We start from the raw sequence: 21,592 nt of genomic DNA, 5'->3' as shown, positions 1-21,592 counted from the left end.
CTTATTTAATGTATCATTTAAAGCTTGTGTTTCCTTATTTATTTTCATTTTGGATGATCTCTCCATTGGCAAAAGTGGGGTGTTAAATTCCCCTACCATGCATGTGTTACTGTCGATTTCCCCTTTTATAGCTGTTAGTGTTTACCTTATGTATTCAGGTGCTCCTATGTTGGGTACATAAATATTTACAGTTGTTATATTTTCTTCTTGAATTGATCCCGTGATCATTATGTAGTGTCTTTCTTTGTCTCTTGTAATAGTCTTTATTTTAAAGTCTATTGTGTCTGATACGAGAATTGCTACTCCAGCTTTCTTTTGATTTCCATTTGCATGGAATATCTTTTTCCGTCCCCTCGCTTTCAGTCTGTATGTGTCCCTAAGTCTGAAGTGGGTCTCTTGTAGACAGTATATATATGGGTCATGTTTTTGTATCCATTAAGCCAGCCTATGTCTTTTGGTGGGAGCATTTAATCCATTTACATTTAGGTAATTATTGATATGTATATTCCTATTACCATTTTCTTAATTGTTTTGTGTTTGTTATTGTAGGTCTTTTCCTTCATTGTGTTTCCTGCCTAGAGAAGTTCCTTTAGCATTTGTTGTAAAGCTGGTTTGCTGAATTCTCTTAGCTTTTGCTTCTCTGTAAAGGTTTCAATTTCTCTGTCAAATCTGAATGAGATCCTTGCTGGGTAGAGTCATCTTGGTTGTATGTTTTTCCTTTTCATCACTTTAAATATGTCTTGCCACTCCCTTCTGGCTTGCAGAGCTTCTGCTAAAAGATAAGCTGTTAACCTTACGGGGATTCCTTTGTATGTTATTTGTTGTTTTTCCCTTGTTAATTTTAATATTTTTTCTTTGTATTTAATTTTTGATAATTTGATTAATATGTGTCTCGGCATGTTTCTCCTTGGATTTATCCTGTTGGACTCTCTGCACTTCCTGGACTTGATTGACTATTTTCTTTCCCATATTAGGGAAGTTTTCAACTATGATCTCTTCAAATATTTTCTCAGTCCCTTTCTTTTTCTCTTCTTCTTCTGGGACCCCTGTAATTCAAATGTTTTTGCATTTAATGTTGTCCCAGAGGTCTCAAAGACTGTCCTCAATTCTTTCACTCTTTTTTCTTTATTCTGCTCTGTAATAGTTATTTCCACCCTTTTATCTTCCAGATCATTTATCTGTTCTTCTGCCTCAGTTATTCTGCTCTTGATTCCTTCTAGAGAATTTTTAATTTCACTTATTGTGTTGTTCATCATTGTTTGTTTGCTCTTTAGTTTTTTCTGGGTCCTTGTTAAACATTTCTTGTACTTTCTCCATTCTGTTTCCAAGATTTTGGATCATCTATACTATCATTATTCTGAATTCTTTTTCAGGTAGTCTGCCTATTTCTTCTTCATTTGTTTGGTCTGGTGGGTTTTTACCATGCTCCTTCATCTGCTGTGTGTTTCTCTGTCTTCTCATTTTGCCTAACTTACTGTGTTTGGGGTCTCCTTTTCGCATTCTGCATGTTCATACTTCCCATTGTTTTTGGTGTCTGCCCCCAGTGGCAAAGGTTGATTCAGTGGGTTGTGTAGGCTTCCCAGTGGAGGGGACTAGTGCCTATGTTCTGGTGGGTGAGGCTGGATCTTGTCTTTCTTGTGGGCAGGACCGCATCTTGTGGTGTGTTTTAGGGTGTCTGTGACCATATTGTGATTTTAGGCAGCCTCTCTGCTAATTGGTAGGGTTGTGTTCCTATCTTGCTAGTTGTTTGGCATAGGGTGTCTAGCACTGTAGCTTGCTTGTTGTTGAGTGGAGCTAGGTCTTAGCACTGAGATGGAGGTCTCTGGGAGAGCTTCTGCCGTTTGATACTATGTGGAGCTGGGAGGTCTCTGGTGGACCAGTGTCCTGAACTTGGCTCTCCCACTTCAGAGGCACAGGCCTGACACTCAGCCAGAGTGCCAAGACCCTGTTAGCCACGTGGCAGATGAGTGGTTTATTACTGAGGATTTTAAAGCACAGGTACCAATAGCCGGATGAAGAGATTCATAGCATTAGGTCGAGAACAAAGAAACTTCAATCCTCTTGGAGTTTGGAGCCCAGCACGGTGGCACGTGGAGGCATTCTGCTTCACCAACTTGGAAGCTCTCTGAAACCCCTCCTTTTGTATTTTAATGGTGGCTTCACTACACAGCCATGGTTGATTAAATTCTTAGGCATTGGTGATTAATTCCTGAAGATAATTCTTAAAAAATAGAAGGTCTTAACTGATCTCTCACTGCTAGTATCTAATAAGATTTACCAAATATTTACAGGTGCATGGTGACACTCTCATTGCTATGTGGAGAAAGCAACTCAGAATCCTCTATAAATAACATTTTGAATTTGATTGTCATATATTTTAGAATGTGATTGATTTCCACTTGATGCCCTTTTCAAGTAAATACTTCTAGATAAGCAGCTAACTTAGTTCTGGGCCAATATATTGATTGGCATCCTTAATTAACTAGAATTTCTTTGGGGTCTGTGTTCAATGTGTAAGAGAAAGGGGCCAAAAGCAAAGTCAGATTAAAAGCCAATATCATTTGTCTTTTTTGAATACCAGGGAAATTTCAAGGTCATACAGATTCAGCCTTAAGCTCTTCTACTTTCTGCATTTGCAGTGTTACATCATGATTACTGCTCTTAATAGGATGACCTCATTCTAACCCCCTCCACAAGAGGTATTACAATATGCTATGTCAAAGAAAGATTCTGTTATTCCAGCAGTTGGTTTACAGAGTTAATTAATGACTATGTCACTCAAGACTGATGGTTTGATTTTTTTTTACTACAGAGGAGACATTATCAGTCAGGGTGCCCTGCACACCCAAACAGAATACCTTGACTACTTTCAAAGGTGTGGGTTGGACTTAGGGAAACCAAGAAAGATGATTCATTACCTCTGTCCATTAATAGTAGAGGATTGGGGGAACAAGGCTACCATCCTAGGCCTGAAGAAGTAAAAGAAGGAGCAGTTATCCTAAGAGACAGCGCCTCCATTCCCCAAATCCAACTGGAAGCCACAGCAATCTATAGCATCAGCTTCCCAGGGTTGCGAGCAGCTGCAGAAGGGATCTGGAATGGAAACAGAAAAAGTGTAACACAGGAGAAGATGAAATGAAAAGTCAATAAAATCAGTAGTGGTTAGTGTCCTAGCAAGCCAAGCTGTATTGTAGCTCTGGGTCTTGTCTTGAGAAAGGAAGAAAGCTAGCATTTATTGAGTACTGTTCCACTTACTACTGCTATATAACATATCAACCTAAATTTAGTACAGTAAAACAGCCATCATTTTACTATGCTCCTGGTCAGAAATTTAGACAGGATGCAATGGGGATGGTGTGTCTTAGCTTCACAATGTTTGGCATCTCACCTAGGAAGACCTAGATGGCTAAGAATGACTCAGATGTCTGGGAGCTGGAGTCATCTGTAGGCTTCTGTGCTCAGATGACTGGCACCTGGGCTGAATGGCTCACTGGGGACTGTCAACTGGAGCACCTACACCTGGCCTCTCCAAGGGTGTAAGCTTCTTACCCCATGGCAGCAGAGGCTCCTGAGAGTGACAGATCCAAAAGAATCAGATAGAAGCTGCATGGTCTTTTATGACCTAGCCTCTGAATTCACACAACTTCATTTCTGCATTCAGTCCCAGGCCAGGGTAACTAGACTCCGTGTCATGATGGAGTGATATCATGGTCACATGGTAGAAGAACATGCCAGATGAGAGATTATTTTTGCAGCCATCTTTGGAAAATACAACTTGTCATATTCACATTTACTAAGGCAATATGAACTAATAATTTTGAAACTTTCTGACAAGAGTTGCAACAAACTATTTTCCAAGTTAATGGTAAAATTACATTAACCAGAATCCTCTTATTAGCCAGTGTTTTCAATGATTAAACTTTATCTTCCCTTCATGGATTATAGATTTTTAAATGTGAATGACACTCCCAGAAATCAACTAGCTCAGCATCCTGCCCTTAACCAGTCTGAATGTCATTATTCTCATTTTCCTGCAGTTAGCCAAGTGATGGGTAGAAGGAAAAGTAGACACTAGAACCCAGGACCCTTGGATTTTATTTATTTAACCAGAATTTGATAAGGCATGAAATTATAGATTAAATTTTACCAAATGAACCCACAAGCATCAAAGTAGAGGCAGAAGCACCTGGCCAGGTATTGTGTTCCTATAACATGGGAGAAATCAATCTTCTGAACTGGAGCCCCTCAATGGAGGGTTTGGGCTTAGCTTTGTATGTGTCAAGTGAGAACTCAAGAGCTAGAAGAATAGAAGATTAGTGGTCACCACGACCGTTAATCCCAACAGAAAAACCCTGACACGTTGCTATTAATTTTCCTCCGTGCACTTGGCAGCATCTGCCTGGCCCATCCATCCGTTCATCTGGCTGCTGGTCCAGCAGATCGACCCATGAAATGTTATTAACTTCTTGGCGGAGACTTTTTGTAATGTTCTGTGCCCTCCTACTACTTCTGGAGTCAAGCCCTGAGTATGCTTATCTTTGCTATCCATGCACAGAAACAAGGCTTTTGGGGGATGTTTCCAACCTCTGAGAGTCACCTGACAGTTGCCTTTTATTTTTGACATCAAGCATTTGCCAAACTACCCAAAGTTCTAATGAAACGTCTAAGAGCTAAGCTTTTTCTTTTTTCTTTTCTATGATGGCAGATACACGTCAGCTTTTCTGACTTCAACCATTTTGGTCTCCACTCCACTCATATTGTCTAAGACTTCTCTGTAGGTGTTCATGTCTTTCCAGACAATGACTCACTCATTGTGCCATGAAAGTTTCTTTCATAATGTTGCTTCCAGCTGTTCGTAGTGCTTTATTTATATGACAAAAGAAAAAGAACACGTAGTCTATCAGTTGAGAAAGCCTGAGTGGTTGAAAGGTTACCTATCTCTTCACAAGAATAAAATAACATTAATTTAACAGTAAAATATTGTTGATTTATTTTAAAGGCTTCACTTACTGTTCTGCAACTCCCTCTGACATTTTTAAATGGCGAGATGCAGTGTCCGGCACCTGAGTATGCAGCCAGCCCGGGAGACTGGAGGAGTCCGCGTGAGGGAGTGTGAGGCAGTAGGTGGTAGGGGAGCCGCCCCAGTTCGGGTCCCGCCAGCCTTGTGGTTGTGGGGAAGCCCCTCCAGGTCATGGGTGCTAAAGTGAGGAGGTGACTAGCTTATTGGTGCACTCGTGGCCTTTCCAATTCTGGGCTTCACCAGTGAGCCTACTCGAGGCCTGGATGCCCTGAGAGCTCAGGGCGCTCCCCTCCGTGCAGACTGATGGCCCCATCCCCGGGGCCTCCATCTTCAGTCTTCTCACCCATTGCACATTTCTCATGGAAAGAAGCATTAGCCCTCTCCGGAGAGCTGATGACTCTCTTTCTCACTGCCCTTTACCTCCTAGTCCGTGGGGTTCTGGCCACTCCTCTGCGTTCTCTTGCTAATGATATCCTAGCTGCTAGCAAAGCCACTGGTCCTTTCTTTTGCCTTCTCAACCTATGTGACTTCATTGTGCCTCCGTTTCCTCATCTAATAGCAGTAATGACAGTGTTGACATCATTGAGTCGTTGTGAGGTTTCAGTCATTATATATCATGGTGGATAATAGGTACTACATTACACACACACACACACACACACACACACTTACATATGTATATATATTTGTCTGGGACATATATAGGTAGTCACACACACACATACACATACACAATTTTGAATAGTGCCCTGGGCAAGGCAAGCACCACACGTGTTAACTATTGTTATATATCCAAAGTCACATCCAGCCCACACATGTGCTTTGCTTTCCTGTGGACCTGGCCATTCCCGTGTGCTTCTCTTACTTACTTACTTACCAACCCGATTTCAGAAAGCAGCAGTATTATCAATCCCTGCTATCAAAACCCTCTACTTTAAAAAACATCACCTCTCAAACTTCACATTATTTTGAATTTGATTCCTGTCTTTCAGAGTTTATAAACAACTAATATAAAGCTCCCAACTCCTCCATTCCTTCATTAAAATAGTAATGTATGATTGTGTTATAACAACTGGTGATGGTATCTGCTTTCACTATATAAATCTCACCTTGTTTTTTTTCTGTTTTTTTTTTTTTTGGCATATGTGTGTTAGTCTTGTCTCCACAGCTAGATTGTAATCTTCATATTAGACTATATATTAATCTGCCTATATTATCTGTGGTCCTTCCTAAGCAAGATCTTTTCCACCCATTGCCTCCTGCAGCATGAGTAGAGAGAATAAGAGGTCCCCATTCCTCACCCCTATGTTAAAACCAAATACTTTATGGACAACCTTCCCATCAGCTGTAGGCATGACCAGGGGCCTCACCTGACACTGAGAATGTAGGCTCGGGATTTAATATATGTGAACCGTTCTGCCCGACCCCCAGGTATACGCCGCCAGACTGCCCATTGCGTGAAGAAGGGTCGCGGGATGGTGAAAGCTACGTTCTGTGACCCAGAAACACAACCCAATGGGAGACAGAAGAAGTGTCGTGAAAAGGATTGTCCACCCAGGTAAGCGTCGGTAACAGCTGGAGAGCTGTGTGTCTACCTGCAGTGGTGGCTGGTTTAACAGTAATCCAGGGCTCCGTGCTGCAAGGGGGCTGTGTGGCTTTGTTATTAGAATAATTACGGGAAAGCTGTCACAGGTTCCTGTGGCTATGCTGTTGGAACCTGTGACAAGCTGTGAAGGGGACATTTTCTCCCCAGAGAGCAGTACTTCTTACAAAGCTTGTGTGATCTGTGTTTAATTATTTGGTAAGACTTAAGTCCCAAAGCGCTGTTGAAGAGAATGGTATGTAAATCATCCAAAAATTCTTTAGCTAATTGGGCTTGGCTCTTCCTAGAACATTTACCAACCAGTGCCACAGAAGCTTCTAGATAACATGCTGACACGTTCAGGTCGCTGCCTGGAAGAGTGGACTTACAGACCAGGCTTTCTCCACCTCAGCACTGCTGCATTTGGGGCTGGATAATTCTTTGTTGTAGGGGGCTGTCCTGTGCATTGCAGAATGTTTAGCAACATCCCTGGCCTGTGTCTATTTAGATGTTTGTAGCACTCCATCTTCCCCACCCAGGTTGTGACAACCTGGGTTGTCTCCAAACATTTTTTGCTAAATGTCTCCTGGGGGCACAATCACCCTTGGTTGAGAACCACTGTTATACAGGTATTCACTTGCTCCTAATCGTATTGGTTCAAGATTCTAGAAGGTAGCTGGGATGTTAGCTGGGGAAGAGGAAGAAAGAGAGAGAGAGAGAGAAAAAGGAAAGAGAGAGGAAAGGAAAGAAAGAATTAATTCTGGGGAGTGTCTTCATTCTCTCTTGTCCTTAAACAGGATGTAGTTCGGTTGCAGATTCCATCAGGCATTCATTCCAGTCCCAAGAAGACATATTAAGAAGAGTTTAGTTTAACAGGAGGGAGCCAGTTGGCATAATCAATCTACCAAGTGACAGGCTGAATTCTAAAGAAGAGCTGGAAGAATGGGATAAAGGCCAGAGAACTAGGTCAAAAAGAAGTGTCTAGACAAGTCAGTTAAGTCAAACAGTGTCAGTCTCTTATAGGCCCGAACAGCGAGGTCCCAGAGGCCAGGGAGTTCTCGTCTCAGAGTCAGGTTGATTCTCTATCCAGTTCTGTGGTTTCTTCCAGGTACAAAGTGGGCTGTGAGGTCCAGAGCTGGACCCCACCTCCACTGAGGCAGGACAGAGCTGCTGCTCTTCCCTGTAACTCTCTTGCTGGGAAGAACTAGGGACTTGAGCACAGGATTTGGCCCCTCTAGGTTTTGTATGTAATTGCAGTTTCTATAAATCCTTCTTAGGGAAGAACGAGCCAGGAAAGAGGAACGTTTCCTATCGCTAGCCTTATCTAATCAATAGCCTATCACGCCGCAGAGCTTATGGGCTTCCAGCATACTTATTCTCCCTCAGAGTTAACGACTGTCATGTCACTTCCTTTTGCCCTCACTAGCTGAGTACCAGTACATACACACCTGGGATTCTCACCTTACTTTTCAAAGCCACCCTCCCTGGTGAGTGGCTACCTTTTTAAAACCACAGCTGTTTATTTCTTGAAGCTAATTTTATCCCTGGGGTTCAGGTTCTCATTTTTATTATTTTACTTAGTCTGCCTGGGCCTTAATATTACCAGCAAATATTTGTTCAGCATTCATTATTTTCCATGAGAGATACGACAGTGATAATAACCATGTAACAGTTACCATTTACTGAGCACTGTGATATTGTGATATAATAAGAGATATGGGGCTTCCCTGGTGGCGCAGTGGTTGAGAGTCCGCCTGCCGATGCAGGGGACACGGGCTCGTGCCCCGGTCCGGGAAGATCCCACATGCCGCGGAGCGGCTGGGCCCGTGAGCCATGGCCGCTGAGCCTGTGCATCCGGAGCCTGTGCTCCACAACGGGAGAGGCCACAACGGTGAGAGGCCCGCGTACAGCAAAAAAAAAAAAAAAAAATAAGAGATATGTCTGGATACCTGGTTCCAGGCAGACCTCCTAATACTCAAGGCTAACTAGCTCAAAGCCTGCAGCAGGTCGACGTACAGCAGACTCCTCAAAGAGGCATGCACCTCACCCCTTAGTCTGTGTCTGAGGAGAAGCAATCACTCTGCTAGGCGTGGTGGGCACCAGAAGGTTTTGATGTGGACACTAACCAGCTGGGACCAAGGTATAGCTGGGGATATTAGCCGTGTCCATAAAAGCAACACGGTCAAAGAAGACTGGATTGAAGATTGTAGCAGCTCTCTATTTTAGAAGAGACATCAATCGGTATCTGACATTTTCTTATTCACCTGTAGCTAAAACCTTGGCTTCACTATTTTCAGAATTCATTTGCCATAGGGTGGTTATCTTTACGTACCTCTGCACTCTAATTACAGAACTTTCTAGTAGAAGGTGACTCTATAATAAGATACAACCAGTGCTAGGGACTTCCCTGGTGGCGCAGTGGTTAAGAAGCCGCCTGCCAATGCAGGGTACACAGGTTCGAGCCCTGGTCCGGGAAGATCCTCCATGCTGCGGAGCAACTAAGCCCTTGCGCCACAACTACTGAAGCCCATGTGCCTAGAGCCCATGCTCCGCAGCAAGAGAATCCACCACAATGAGAAGCCCAAGCACTGCAATGAAGAGTAGCCCCCGTTCGCTGCAACTGGAGAAAGCCCACACACAACAGTGAAGACCCAATGCAGCCAAAAATAAATAAATAAATTTATTTAAAAAAAAAAAAAGATACAACCAGCGCTAGAAGGAGACAGATACTGGGGCAAGAGTCCAGAGACTGGCAGACAGGAGATGAGCTGAGGCTGAAGCCTGGTAGACACAGAGGAGGAGCCTTGATAGAGGAATTCTTAAGTGATACAGGCTGAGCTCTGGGGACTTGAAGTTGGCCCTGAGTGTAGTCATATGGTGGCTAAAATCTAGCCTCCAAGATATCCACATCCTGGTCCCTGGAACCTGCAAGTGTTACCTTATTTAGAAAAAGGGTCTTTGCATGTGTGATTAAGTTAAAGTGTCTTGAAATGAGATTATGCTGGATTACCCACTTGGGCCCTAAATTCCATCACAGTGTCCTTATAGGAGAGTCAGAGGGAACTTTCTCTCTCTCTCTCTCTCTCTCACACACACACACACACACACACACACACACACACACACACACACACGAGAAACAATATGAAGTTGGAGCAGAAAGATTTGAAGACACTGGCCTAAAGATTGGAGTGATGGGCCACAAGCCAGGGAGTGCTGGCGGCCAACAGAGATTGAAAAGAGACAAGGAATGGATCTTCCCTAGAGCCTTCGAAGGGAGTACAGCCCTGCCAAAACCTTGACTTCATCCCCGTAATACTGACTTGGATGTCTGGCCTCCAGAACTATAAGAAACTAGATTTCTGTTGTTTTCAGCCACCAGGTTGGTGGTGATCTGTTACAGCAGCCCTAGGAAACTAACCCAGGCAGCATAATGTAAGCATAATGTAAAAGCAGGGGGAGAGCAGAGGCAATCCTTCCACCAAGTCATAGAAGCACCAGGTTTCTCAGCCTCAGCACTAGAGCCACTCTGGGCTGGATAATTCTTTGCCGTGGGGGGTGTCCCGTGTATTGTAGGATATTTTGCAGCATCCCTGTTCTCTGCCCACTAGAGGTGTGCCAAGAGCACACCTCCACCCTCATTTGTGACAACCAAAAACGTCTTCAGACATTCCCAAATGTCCCGTGGGGAGGTGGCTGTGGGAATCTCCATTGGTTGAGAACCACCCATCTAAATGAAAGGAAAGGGGTCACTGAGACTGGGAAAAGTCTATGAGAGGTGGGAGAGGAATGAGCATGGTGTGCATGGGAGACAACAAGAAAGCTAGAGAAAATGAGGTGGAATGAACAGGATACGGTGAGAATGTGGATACACTGTGTTTAAAGATCAAGGAAGCAATAGTGCCTATATTGTAATAACGATTGTTATGTTGGAATGTGGAATGCCAATTGAATTGGATTTGGGGATGTACGTAAATGCTATTAGGGAAAAGATTAGTACAAAGATAGTAATTATAAAAATTGATATTTTTAAGCAAATTACTATTCTGAGCAAGAGTTTAACAAATTCAGATTAGGACTGTCAGTTTTCTGAGTAGTGAGGGTTAGGAAGAGTTCATTTTTGTAACTTATTGGTTTATTGGTAGTCAGAGCTTCCTGAGCAAGCACTGGCATGGGTGTGGGTAGAAGATACAGATCTTTGTACTTGATTTCCAAACTATAGTAAACTTTTCCAGGGCAACTACAGGTTCTTTGGGGGTCTCGACACACACACACACACACACACACACACACACACACACACACACTTCTGTGTTACACATAATTCATACTAAAACCACAGTGTCCATTTTTTGGGTAGGAAAATTTAAAGATAAACAATCAAATCCATTTATTTGGTATCATAACACCAGTGGTTTCTAATCCTGACTTCATATGAAAGTCGTCGAAGAACTCTTAAAAAACACTGATACTTTGGCCCTATGCCCAAGAGATTCTGGTCATCCAATATAGCAATGGGGCCTGAACACTGATAACTTTTTTAAAGCTCTCCAGGTGATGGTACAGTGAGAATCACTGATAGAGCCCCAGTCCTTAGGACTTTTACAAAGTAACTGGAATGATAAGATTGACTAATTATAGGGACTAACGAACAATCCAAAACAATGCATGATCAATTATCCAATTGTACGTTAGGTTTGACAGGTGTCATGGAATTTTGGGCAAGAGAAAAATCAATGGCAAAAATGGAAGACGTCATATTAAGTTGTTCTTGATTCTATGCTGATGAAACCAGAAAGGTTGTCTTATTGGGGGTGAATAAATGGGTGCGCTTGGCCTTTTGTCCTGCTGAGTTCTTTGTGTGTTATATTGTCCTTCTCATCAATCACTCAGAGCATGTAAACAGTCTTCTGTTATAAATCTCCTAGAAGAGGTGTGGTTATGGCAGACACTGAAAACAATGAGATGGACAACAGAGAACAATTTGGCAATAACTCCTGAGTCCTGGGCCTGGAAAATAAAGAGGATGGGTTTCACTTTAAACTAGGGACAAACATATGCAAGATGTCCCCAGGAGACTGTGGAGGAAATTTCAGAAAGAGAAACAAGGAAGTCTGTTATCACCTTGCGGTGACATAGCAGAAAGCCTTGTAGCAAGTAACTAGATAAATTAGACTTTCAGTCAGCTCACATTAAGGCCCTTCCAGAATGACATTTGATCTATTCGATAGTGTGTCTGGCCTCCCTTAGAAATGTCAGAGGTAGGACAGAGTAATTAGAATAATAGAGTGGGCATTTATTTGGTGTCATATCATATGGTTCCAATATTAGCTCTTTATCCACACCAGATGTCCAGATGTTAAACACCAAAGAATAAAAAAGTAATCTTACTTATTAACTGAAGAGTATAACAGACTTGAGGAAGAGTTTCTTCTAATATTTTTAACCAGAGATTAAAAGTATAAGAATCAGGGCTTCCCTGGTGGCGCAGTGGTTGAGAGTCCGCCTGCCGATGCAGGGGATGCGGGTTCGTGCCCCGGTCCGGGAAGATCCCACATGCCGCGGAGCGGCTGGGCCGGTGAGCCATGGCCACTGAGCCTGCGCGTCCGGAGCCTGTGCTCTGCAACGGGAGAGCCCACAACAGTGAGAGGCCTGCGTACCGCAAAAAAAAAAAAAAAAAAAGTATAAGAATTAAAGAAGTTCTACCTAAATAAATCCAATATTTTGTAAACATAAGTAATAGCACAAAGTTTAATCTTCTTCAAAATTCAATACTCTCTCAAGGTCAGGAGGTTTCCTTAAAATCAGGAATGAAGGAATTCACATGCTGTACTGTTTTCCCATGAAAAACAAATATTCCATTTTATTCCTGCATAGAGGGATGAATAAGCAGACCATATGTCTATAGCAACGGTGGACCCAAACCACACTGGGTCAAGACACCTGTTCTGTATTTTGTGTTAAGGAAGATTTGCACAATGATGGGGAAGGAAGAAAAGAGGGGACTCCGAAAAGGGCTCCTCGCCACTTTCAAAAGCAACTTCTGTGAAACCACTGGGCCCACATCCCAGAATCTTGAGCCAATCTTCCATGATAACAGGTAGAGGAAGCGCACACATCTTCATTTTTCCATGGAGAATCCAGAATATTAATTTAGCCAACAGTTTCAACTATTCAACTCATCAAGAACAGCTGACAAAAAACGAAATTATTTCATAAGTTTCTTGTTTTTCTACTCCTTTCTTAATACAGGGATCAGTGAGAATGTTAACAGGTAGACTGAAGGAGATGGGGGAGGGGTGTCAATGAAGGCCATGCCCCTGATTGATCATCTCCTAAATAATGGAAAATTAGTAAGTGTTTAAGTACCTGCTTCACACTGAAATAGAAAAACATTCAATTAGGAGCCAGGAGACTTAGATTCTGATTGGATTCTTTTAGTCAAAAGCAGAAGTCCAAATAACAATAATTACAAATGACTGAGTTTGTATTATGTCAGACTCTGTACTATGCACTGTACATAAACTGCTGTTTCGTTGCATCCACATCACTCATCTAAAGTCAGTGTCGTTACATCCATTTAACAGATGTGGAGAGTAAGGCCTAAAGTTTCCTGAGGTTGCACAACAGAAAACTGGACCTCAGTTTTCTTGACTGAAAAGAGAGGGATTTTTTTTTTTTCTTTTTTCCATTTACAGACATTATTACTTAGCATCTACTTATGCCAAGTAGTCTGCTGGCTTCCGGAGCTGTGATTGAACAAGCTAGCCGTGGCCCTGTCCGCAGAGCTCCCTCTGCTGGGCTGGAGCATCTTCAGGGACCTCCCAGTTCTGTAATCAGAGCGTCTGCTCCCAGTTTCTTGCCAGTGGCTGAACTGAATGTGTGTCTCCTCTGAGTGACCTTCTCTGACATGTCCATGTGTGTCTGCAGGTGGTGGGCAGGGGAGTGGGAAGCATGTTCGGCGACATGTGGGCCCCACGGAGAGAAGAAGCGAACAGTGCTGTGCATCCAGACCATGGGCTCTGACGAGCAGCAGGCTCTCCCGGCTCAAGACTGCCAGCACCTGCTGAAGCCCAAGACCCTCACCTCCTGCAACAGAGACATCTTGTGTCCGTCAGACTGGACAGTGGGCAACTGGAGTCAGGTGAGCTCAGAGGTCAAAAGGAAGGCTGCTTCGTCAGCCCCCCCCACCCCGTCCTCTTTATTAACTAATCCAGAGTGACCCGGGGTAAAAGTGCATGATGGCCAGCGTTTATAACCTCTGGCCTACTTCCTGCATTTCCCACCTCCCAGTATCCTATCGTGCTTGTTTTCCGTTCTCACGGGATCTTCCTCTCACCTGCCCAGTGGTCACATACCCGCCAGGCATGAGCTGGATCTTGCTCGCTCAGACTCACGACAGATAATTGAAAAACCCTCAGGATTTTTGCTGGCCCATTATTAAACCATTGGTAGCAAATCAGGGCTCCCCCACCTACCCCAAGAGTTGGTTTGTCAAACATTTACTGGTAGTTATGTTTCATACTAAAAAAACCAAAGGTGGGTCACTCTACTTGGCATGATAGACAGTAAGTTTACTTGTCACTTGGAGAAGCCCCTCACATCATCCATCTATTCAATCCTGATCAAGGTTTAGGACATGTAATAGTATTAGCCACATAAATTCAAATAGTGTTGCATTTCCCCAAGATTAATCTGATCTAATTCTCTGCATATAATTAGAAATTCATGGGCTAGGAAGTCACGAAAGACTCCCAGGCTTTAATTTTCTTTGGGTCACCATGGGACCCGGAACTATCAGGCCTTGTGCTCCCAGAGTCTGTAGTAGAAGTAGACCTCTGCTTTCTCCAAGGGTGCTGGAGTCTCCAGGGGCCTTGCTCTGCTTCCCTATGCGTATTTCAGTCAGTTACCTAAGGAATGACTAGAAAATAAATGATTTTGTAAAACCAACAGTCCAGAATTTATCCATGGATGCTGACTTCTTATGAGCTTCCTTGGGAAGCCACATGGTCTCCACAATAAAGCTACCATTGACCAGAGTCTTAGGAATTCCTCTTAGACTCACCTTCAGAGAAATGGAGAATATTTGATTCAGGAGAATGCCACAAAAAGTTGATTAGAATTAAGTCTGATGGACAAAGGAGTAATCTGATCCATTTGGATAAAACCTTTGTGTTTAAAGTGATACTTGATTATAAATAAATGCAATTGCTTTTCATAGTTTATAAAGTATTATCTAAAGAAGAATTCAAAATTTTGTATAAGCAAAGGTTCCATTTCTGAAGATAACTATTTGAAAGCGGAAAACACTCATTTGAATACAACCATTTTGATAACCTTATTTCCGAAACTCTTTCATTAGCTCAGAGTCACAGTTTAGGTTTATTTAGTTTCTAATTCTGTACAGAATATTCTCTGGAGCACCTGGGTGAAAATAAAAAAGATATGGTCCCTTTATTGTAAGAACTTATCAAATGGGAGAGCTAAGACCCCAAGAAAGAAAAGACAAAGGTATACATGTAAAGAAAACATACCTACAACCTAATACAGGCGTGTTACTGATGCATGTGCACACATCAGTAATAGGCCAGAATATACCCCCCTGCTGTTCCTGGAAGGTACAGTCACAGCCTGTGGCTGGCCTGACCTATTAGTCCACTGCCAACCTCGATTGCCGTAAATTACAGTGTTGTCAAAATAAGGCTGAATGGGGTATTGTGACTGGTCCATCAAATCTGTTTACCCAAAGTGCGTTAGCTGTATCCAAAGCAGTTAATAATTTTTGTCATGTAGACTTTACTAATTCCCAGAATCTTCATGTATTTTCAAAGGACTGCAATTCACATTTGGCTGAGGGATTCTCTCCCTTGTGTTTGTGTTTCTGGGGAGCAAAATGATGTGCCTAACTGGAGAACAAGGGCCTGAAAAGTTGGCACGATGTGACAAGTACTCAAGTCTGTTATTCCAAATAGAGGCCACTGCATAGTATAGTGGCAGCAGACATGGAATACAGTTTCCAGCGGCCACCGAGAGGCTGAACCGCTGCTTTCATTCAAGAGATGTTGTCAAGAGAGGTGCTTTTAGTTAAATCAGCATCAAAATATTCATTGAATGGGTCTTCCTTTCTTGCCTTTGCTGTCTTGCTAATGTCTGTACACATTAGCCCTCTAATGAGCTTTGCTGAAATATGCTGAATGTCTTTGACATTCTATGCTGGGATACTTTTTTAAGAGATGATATAGTGATTCTTGCTACACATAGTATTTATGGTCTGGATTTTGTCTTGAGATCAACATTAATTGATGAAAAGTAGTGTTCCAGCAATACCTGATCACTTGGTCCGTACTGGGCTATTTGGGTCACTCTGGATGAGTCTAAAGCTATCACGTAACTGGGCCAAAAGACTCAAGAACTGTGAGGCTCCTAGAATCCTGTAGAATTGTCCTCCCTGGGCTGACCAAGGTGGAAAGCAGAAGAGGGGAATCCATGAGCTGCCCTTCCCTGTCAAGGTTTTCCAGCTCTGGCGAGCCCTAACTGAGCTAGTGTTAAACCTCTCCCAGCCTTTACTCATTTAGAAAGACAGAGTTATTGTAAGGTTTGATGATACTCCACGTGAGCCCTTCACATAGTGCCTAGCAAATAGTAAGCGTTCACTAAATAGAAACTTTATCATCAGGCGAGAAGACAAGGGTCTGTTTTCCACGCTACTCTAATTTTGCAAGTCTTGTCCAGTCAGTGGCACCCAAGTCCCCTGACAGAATTGATTTGTGGCCCCTGCATTTTCATCTAACTCCCTCCCTGAGCTCAGGGCCATTTTAGGTGGGGAGCATTGTAAGCACAGGGCTTAGAGCCTGCAAGTTTTTCATGGGCCTACAAAAATATTTGAGACCTGAGGGGGGAAAAAAAAACAAAACTAATGTATTGTTCCAGTAAAGCAAAGGACACTGCAAAATCAGAAATCAATATTAAATTACATATTAAAAGCAAAGAATTATCAAACATTTAGTATGTATATTAAGCACCTTTATGGGTATTAGCACAATATCTCACAATGGCCTGATTAGCCCCATTTTACTGGTGAAGGAACTGAGGCATTAGAGATATTTAGAAATTTGTCCAAGGTCGCACAGCCTCCAAGTGTTGAAGCTAGGGTTTGAAGGCAGGCAGCAGAGCTTTTACTCTGAACACTATGGCATAAAGCATCTCAGAAGTCTGCAAAATGTAACAATTTGACAGCTCTCAGTTCATAAAAAATGTATTATGTTTGGAAACAATTTGTAGATCAGCTTTTCTCACTTTGCTGGAATTTCAGACTATGCGTTAATGATTGCTGAGAAATGAGAGCCATTCATAAATTAAATGAGTTGGCCTCACCAAATATTTAGTTTCAAAAGCAAAAGAATAAGAAGCCTTTCAAATTGTTTTTACAGAAGAAGATTATATTTCACTTGAAACTAGAGATGTTTTTAATATATTTGATGGGCTGTAGGGTGGAACCCCTAAAAGCAGACCTGCCCAGGGTCTGCAAAGATCTTTAATCCACCTTTTCTGTGCCTGACCAAAGCACACAATCAAACAAATGAACAAAGCAATTAATTTGCCCAGCTACTAAGAATGTATTAAGTGCAAAGCTGTTCACTCGGGTGTTGGCTTGCGCAAGTGACCAGATAGGTTAAATGTTTCACAAACAAGCTCTCCTGGCTCTTCAAACAGAAGGCATTGCAGCAAATGCCAATGGCTTATCTATCGCTAAATGAAAAGCAAAACCAACAGGCAAACAAAATTCATGTGAAGGCCATAGGAGTTCCTGCAAACTGAAGGGAGACAGAGCATGGAAGGTGAGGAGACATCGCTGAGTCGCTTACCCTCAGTATTTCCTAGTTTCATTCAAGGTCCAGGACACTCTTGTGAGGCTGGACACCTGATGCTTTAGCCTCCACCGCCTGCTCTTTTAGCATGGGACCTCTGCAAGAGCCAACAAGGACTGAGAAGTCCTTGCCAGATGTCAGCAGCCCATGCTTTGCCAGGTTTCCTGGAAAACACATGTGAGCACCCTTGTCTGAAACAGCTACTCACAGAAAACCAATCTGGAGCCATGCTGCTTCTCTACATCATGTCTGATTTGTTTTTAATTATCTAGAGTACTGTATTCATTTGCTAGGGCTGCCATAACAAAGTACTACAAACTGGGTATCTTAAGCAGTAGAAATGTATTGTCTCACCATTTTTGTAATGTTGACTAAAAATAATGCACAACCTAAAAGTCGAGAGTTATGTTTTATTTGGTGGACAAAACTGAGGCATTAAGCCTGGGACACGGCCTCTCAGATAGCTCTGAGGCACTGCTCCAAAGAGGTAAGGGACGAGCCAGGATATATAGGGTTTGTTTGTTTCTCTTAATTTTTATTGGAGTATAGTTGATTTACGATGTTGTACAAAACAGAAATAGAGTCACAGATGTAGAAAACAAACTTATGTGATTTATGAGAGGGATAAATTGGGAGACTGGGATTGACATATATAGGGGTTTTTGTGACAAAGACCAGGTTGTTGGAACATCTAAAGATTACCGTTAATTAAAGAAAACCAGATATGTGAAGTTAAGGAATTTAGCACTTTTCTATGTATGGGAAGATGCAAGAGTCTAGGCTCACTGAAATGATGCCTTTGATGTGCACCTTAGCTATCAGACCAGGATCCTATTCTTCCCCATCCTGAGTCCCCTCAGGGCTCACCATCGGTGGCTGTAGTGGCTTGACGGCTGCAACATCCTTCGTTTACGGATATGGCAGGCAACATTTTTCATTCACAGCAACCAGCAGTCCAAGATCAAGGTGTGGGCAGAGTTTGCTCCTTCTGAGGGCTGTGAGGGAGAATCTTTTCCATGCTTTTCTCCTAACCCCCAGGGCTTTGCTCAGAATCTTTGGTGTTTCTTGACTTGTAGATGCATCACCTTCATCTCTGCTTTCATCTTCATGTGGCACTGTCTTTATATGTGTGTCCCTGTATCCAAATTTACCCTTTCCATGAGGACAATGGCAGTTTGGATTAGGGCCCAACCTAGTGACCTCATTTTAACTTGATTACCTCTGTAAAGACCCCATCTCCAAATAAGACCACATTCTGACGTACGAGTGAAGAGGGTGAGCAGGAGTTAGAACTCTAGTATATCTTGTTTGGAGGTGACACAATTCAGCCAATAACAGGTACCTAAGGGTTTTAGCTTACTTTCAAAATGGTTTTAGTATGAGGTCCAATCATTCATTTATAAATTCCTGAGACTATGCATTAAATGTTTTTATGCCCAAAGCATTAGCTGTTTCCCTGCTCATCCCTTTAGCCCAAGCTCTCTGAGAAACCTCAACTGTGGTTTTGAATAAACTCTCTTAGCACTACAGCTCTGAGCCAACTGGGGGTCCCCCCCCCCAACTGCACAGTGCACCTCGGATGGGTGGAGTTGACTAATTTAGCAGCAGACCTCTTTCTCAGCGGGCTCCCCCCAGAGACCTTAATCTAAGATTGATGGCAAATGAGGTCAAGATAACTCCCAGGGAGGACATTAACAGATTGACCAGCTATTTGCCTGGTACCGGGGTCAAAATTATAAGGTAAGGGGGTAAGGTAATCATAGCGGAAATTGGTTTTGAGAATCCTGAAACTACCCGTTGAGATGAGTTCTAAGTGTGGCTTTGTGTCCTGCATTTATCTCATCTGAAGGGTTTGACAGCTTCTAAGGAGATAAACACAGTTGGAAGATGTACTGGAAGAAGCATGGCTGAAGGCACAACAACACTGCTTGTTCTGCTGTGACTATGAGAAAAGGAAACAGAGTTTTTAGGCCCAATATACTTGGTAGATAGTTAACACTGACTCTCTCACTGGGCACAATATGCCCCAATGTGAAGGAATGGCATCCACCGATTGTTTGAAAGATTCTTTGTCTCCTGAGTAAGGAAAGCAGATGGGGATGAATGGTAGGTGGAAAACATATAAACTCTCCCAGACCCAGGTATCCATTCATGAAGTTTTGAATTGCCATTTGGGAATGGGGCGATAGTTACAGATCATCTGCTTTTTCAAGAGTTTTAAAATGATATCTGCTCATTTTTAAATGTTGGCCACTAATTTGGTGTTTGTATTTTGTTTGTTTGCTTGTTTGTTTTGAGGTTGAGCAGACCAAAGAATACACGCCAATGGGCCACATGTAGCCCTTAGGCTGCCACTTTGGCGTTTCTGTTCTAGAATAATCTTCTGTTTTGAAAGATCAAAAGCTAATGTATTTTAATTAAGCAACCACCTAGATAGTGATTATTTACTCCTGCTTTATTCTTTTAGGCTGAACAAGTTCACAGTGAATAAGATTATTGAATACTTGTAATTTGTAAATTAAAAATAAAAAACGTACCCGTCTATTAGTCCTAGGAAACGTGAATCTAAAAGAAAATCCAGCAATAAACCCATGGGATATATGGGCCTTTACAGGTGTCTTCTAGACCTGTGCCAACAACTGCTTTACTCAGACACCTGCTCACTTCACAGCATGCCCTAAGACAGGTCCATGCGTCACTATGTGCTTCACAAGGATAGTAGAAATTGGGGACCCCCGTGCCCTTTGTTATTATTATTACTATTGTTATTATCAGCACCAATATTATAACAGTGATAATAATAGCTTCCAATTCCCAATTTCTTCTATATATTATGTACTATGTTAAGGTTGTTTTCTTATATAATATTCACAGCAGCCTTGAAAGATGAGTATTCAGTTTCTAGATGAGGAAGCTCTGAGGCTTAGTCCCTGCATCATGCATGGAGTTCATAATGGGCTTGAGGGCTTTAAGCTATTTCTTACAGGTTTTATAGCTCTTTTACTTCATAGTTCAACGTGGGATGGAGGGCACACACCCATATATTTTTGGATTTTTAGAAATGCTTGTAAAGTTGTACAGGAAAGTCTGTGGGTATTAGGGGCATTGCAAATCAAAATAAACAAAAGGGAATGAAAAGAAAGAAAAGAAAAATCAAAGAGTTTCCTACTATGAGCTGTGTCTACTCTGACATTTCTTGGAAAGAAAACCCAAAGCAGAATACACCTGCAGTTGAGAATAGTTGGCGTTAGTGCTAGCAGGGACCTCATTTATGAATCACCTCTGGATCAGAGCCTACCTGAGGTTGCCATCGTGGAAATATGTTCAGACATACATGGAGGATTATTTGGTTAGACTTATACATTTTTACAAAGTGGAGATTTGAAAACCCTAGGAGATGGGATCAGAATGTAACAAGTGGAGAAGTGACTCAGGATGACTAAAATGGATGGAGTATAAGTGTCTTCATACACAAGAAGAGCAGAAATATTGTAGTAAGCCAGGAAAATAAATACCCCCAGCCTGCCTGTCCCAGGCTCCAAAATGAAGTGAGTCATGGAAAGTGCTGGAAGAAACCATTTCCTCACTGCTGGGCTCTGAGAGCTTTAGCTGGTAGTCTCCACTTGGTTGGAAATAAGTGTGCATTTCTTGGTCCATGAAGCACTGTTCCCACCAAAGATTAATATTATTATATCAGAACTTGGAAGTTCAGTCTTAGAGCTGGGCATTTGAGTGTTTGTTGACATCTTAAACTCACAGCTTTATTGGTTGACCCCAAACCTGCAGTTGAACATTCCCTGAGCTGCACAGTCTTCTGTGCTCACGTGTCTCTCCTGCTTTTCAAAGATGCTGATTTCAACAGAGCTATCATACATCAGTGAGTGATTATGCTGGATTGGAGCAAAATAAAGGGGGAAGTTATTTTCCAATAGAAAGGAAATTGAAAACAGGACTTGAGAAGGCAAGAAATTCAAGCTGAAAAATGCATAAGTTCACAGGGAGAAGAATTTTCCCATTCCTGATTATTTTCCAAGTAGAACAGTCATGTAATAAATATGTAGTAAGTGATCATTGTATCCCAAGAACTATCCTGGAATTCAGTTATGGATAAGAAACAGTTTC

At 42.3% G+C, this 21,592-nt stretch overlaps 1 protein-coding gene across 1 annotated transcript in view; it reads left to right on the top strand.

The window, feature by feature from the left end:
• Positions 1-21,592, top strand: part of ADAMTS12 (ADAM metallopeptidase with thrombospondin type 1 motif 12) — a 374,445-nt gene that overhangs the window by 283,397 nt on the left and 69,456 nt on the right. The window contains exons 17-18 of the mRNA XM_033852779.2: positions 6,452-6,578; positions 13,533-13,746. Of these exons, the coding sequence (XP_033708670.1) occupies positions 6,452-6,578; positions 13,533-13,746 (341 nt within the window). The remainder of the gene's footprint in view (positions 1-6,451; positions 6,579-13,532; positions 13,747-21,592) is intronic.

This window comes from Tursiops truncatus, chromosome 3 (assembly GCF_011762595.2).
Source record: "Tursiops truncatus isolate mTurTru1 chromosome 3, mTurTru1.mat.Y, whole genome shotgun sequence".
Classification (NCBI taxonomy): Eukaryota; Metazoa; Chordata; class Mammalia; order Artiodactyla; family Delphinidae; genus Tursiops; species Tursiops truncatus.
The sequence above is the reverse complement of the archived record's forward strand: the minus strand, read 5'-3'. Positions and strand labels throughout refer to the sequence as shown.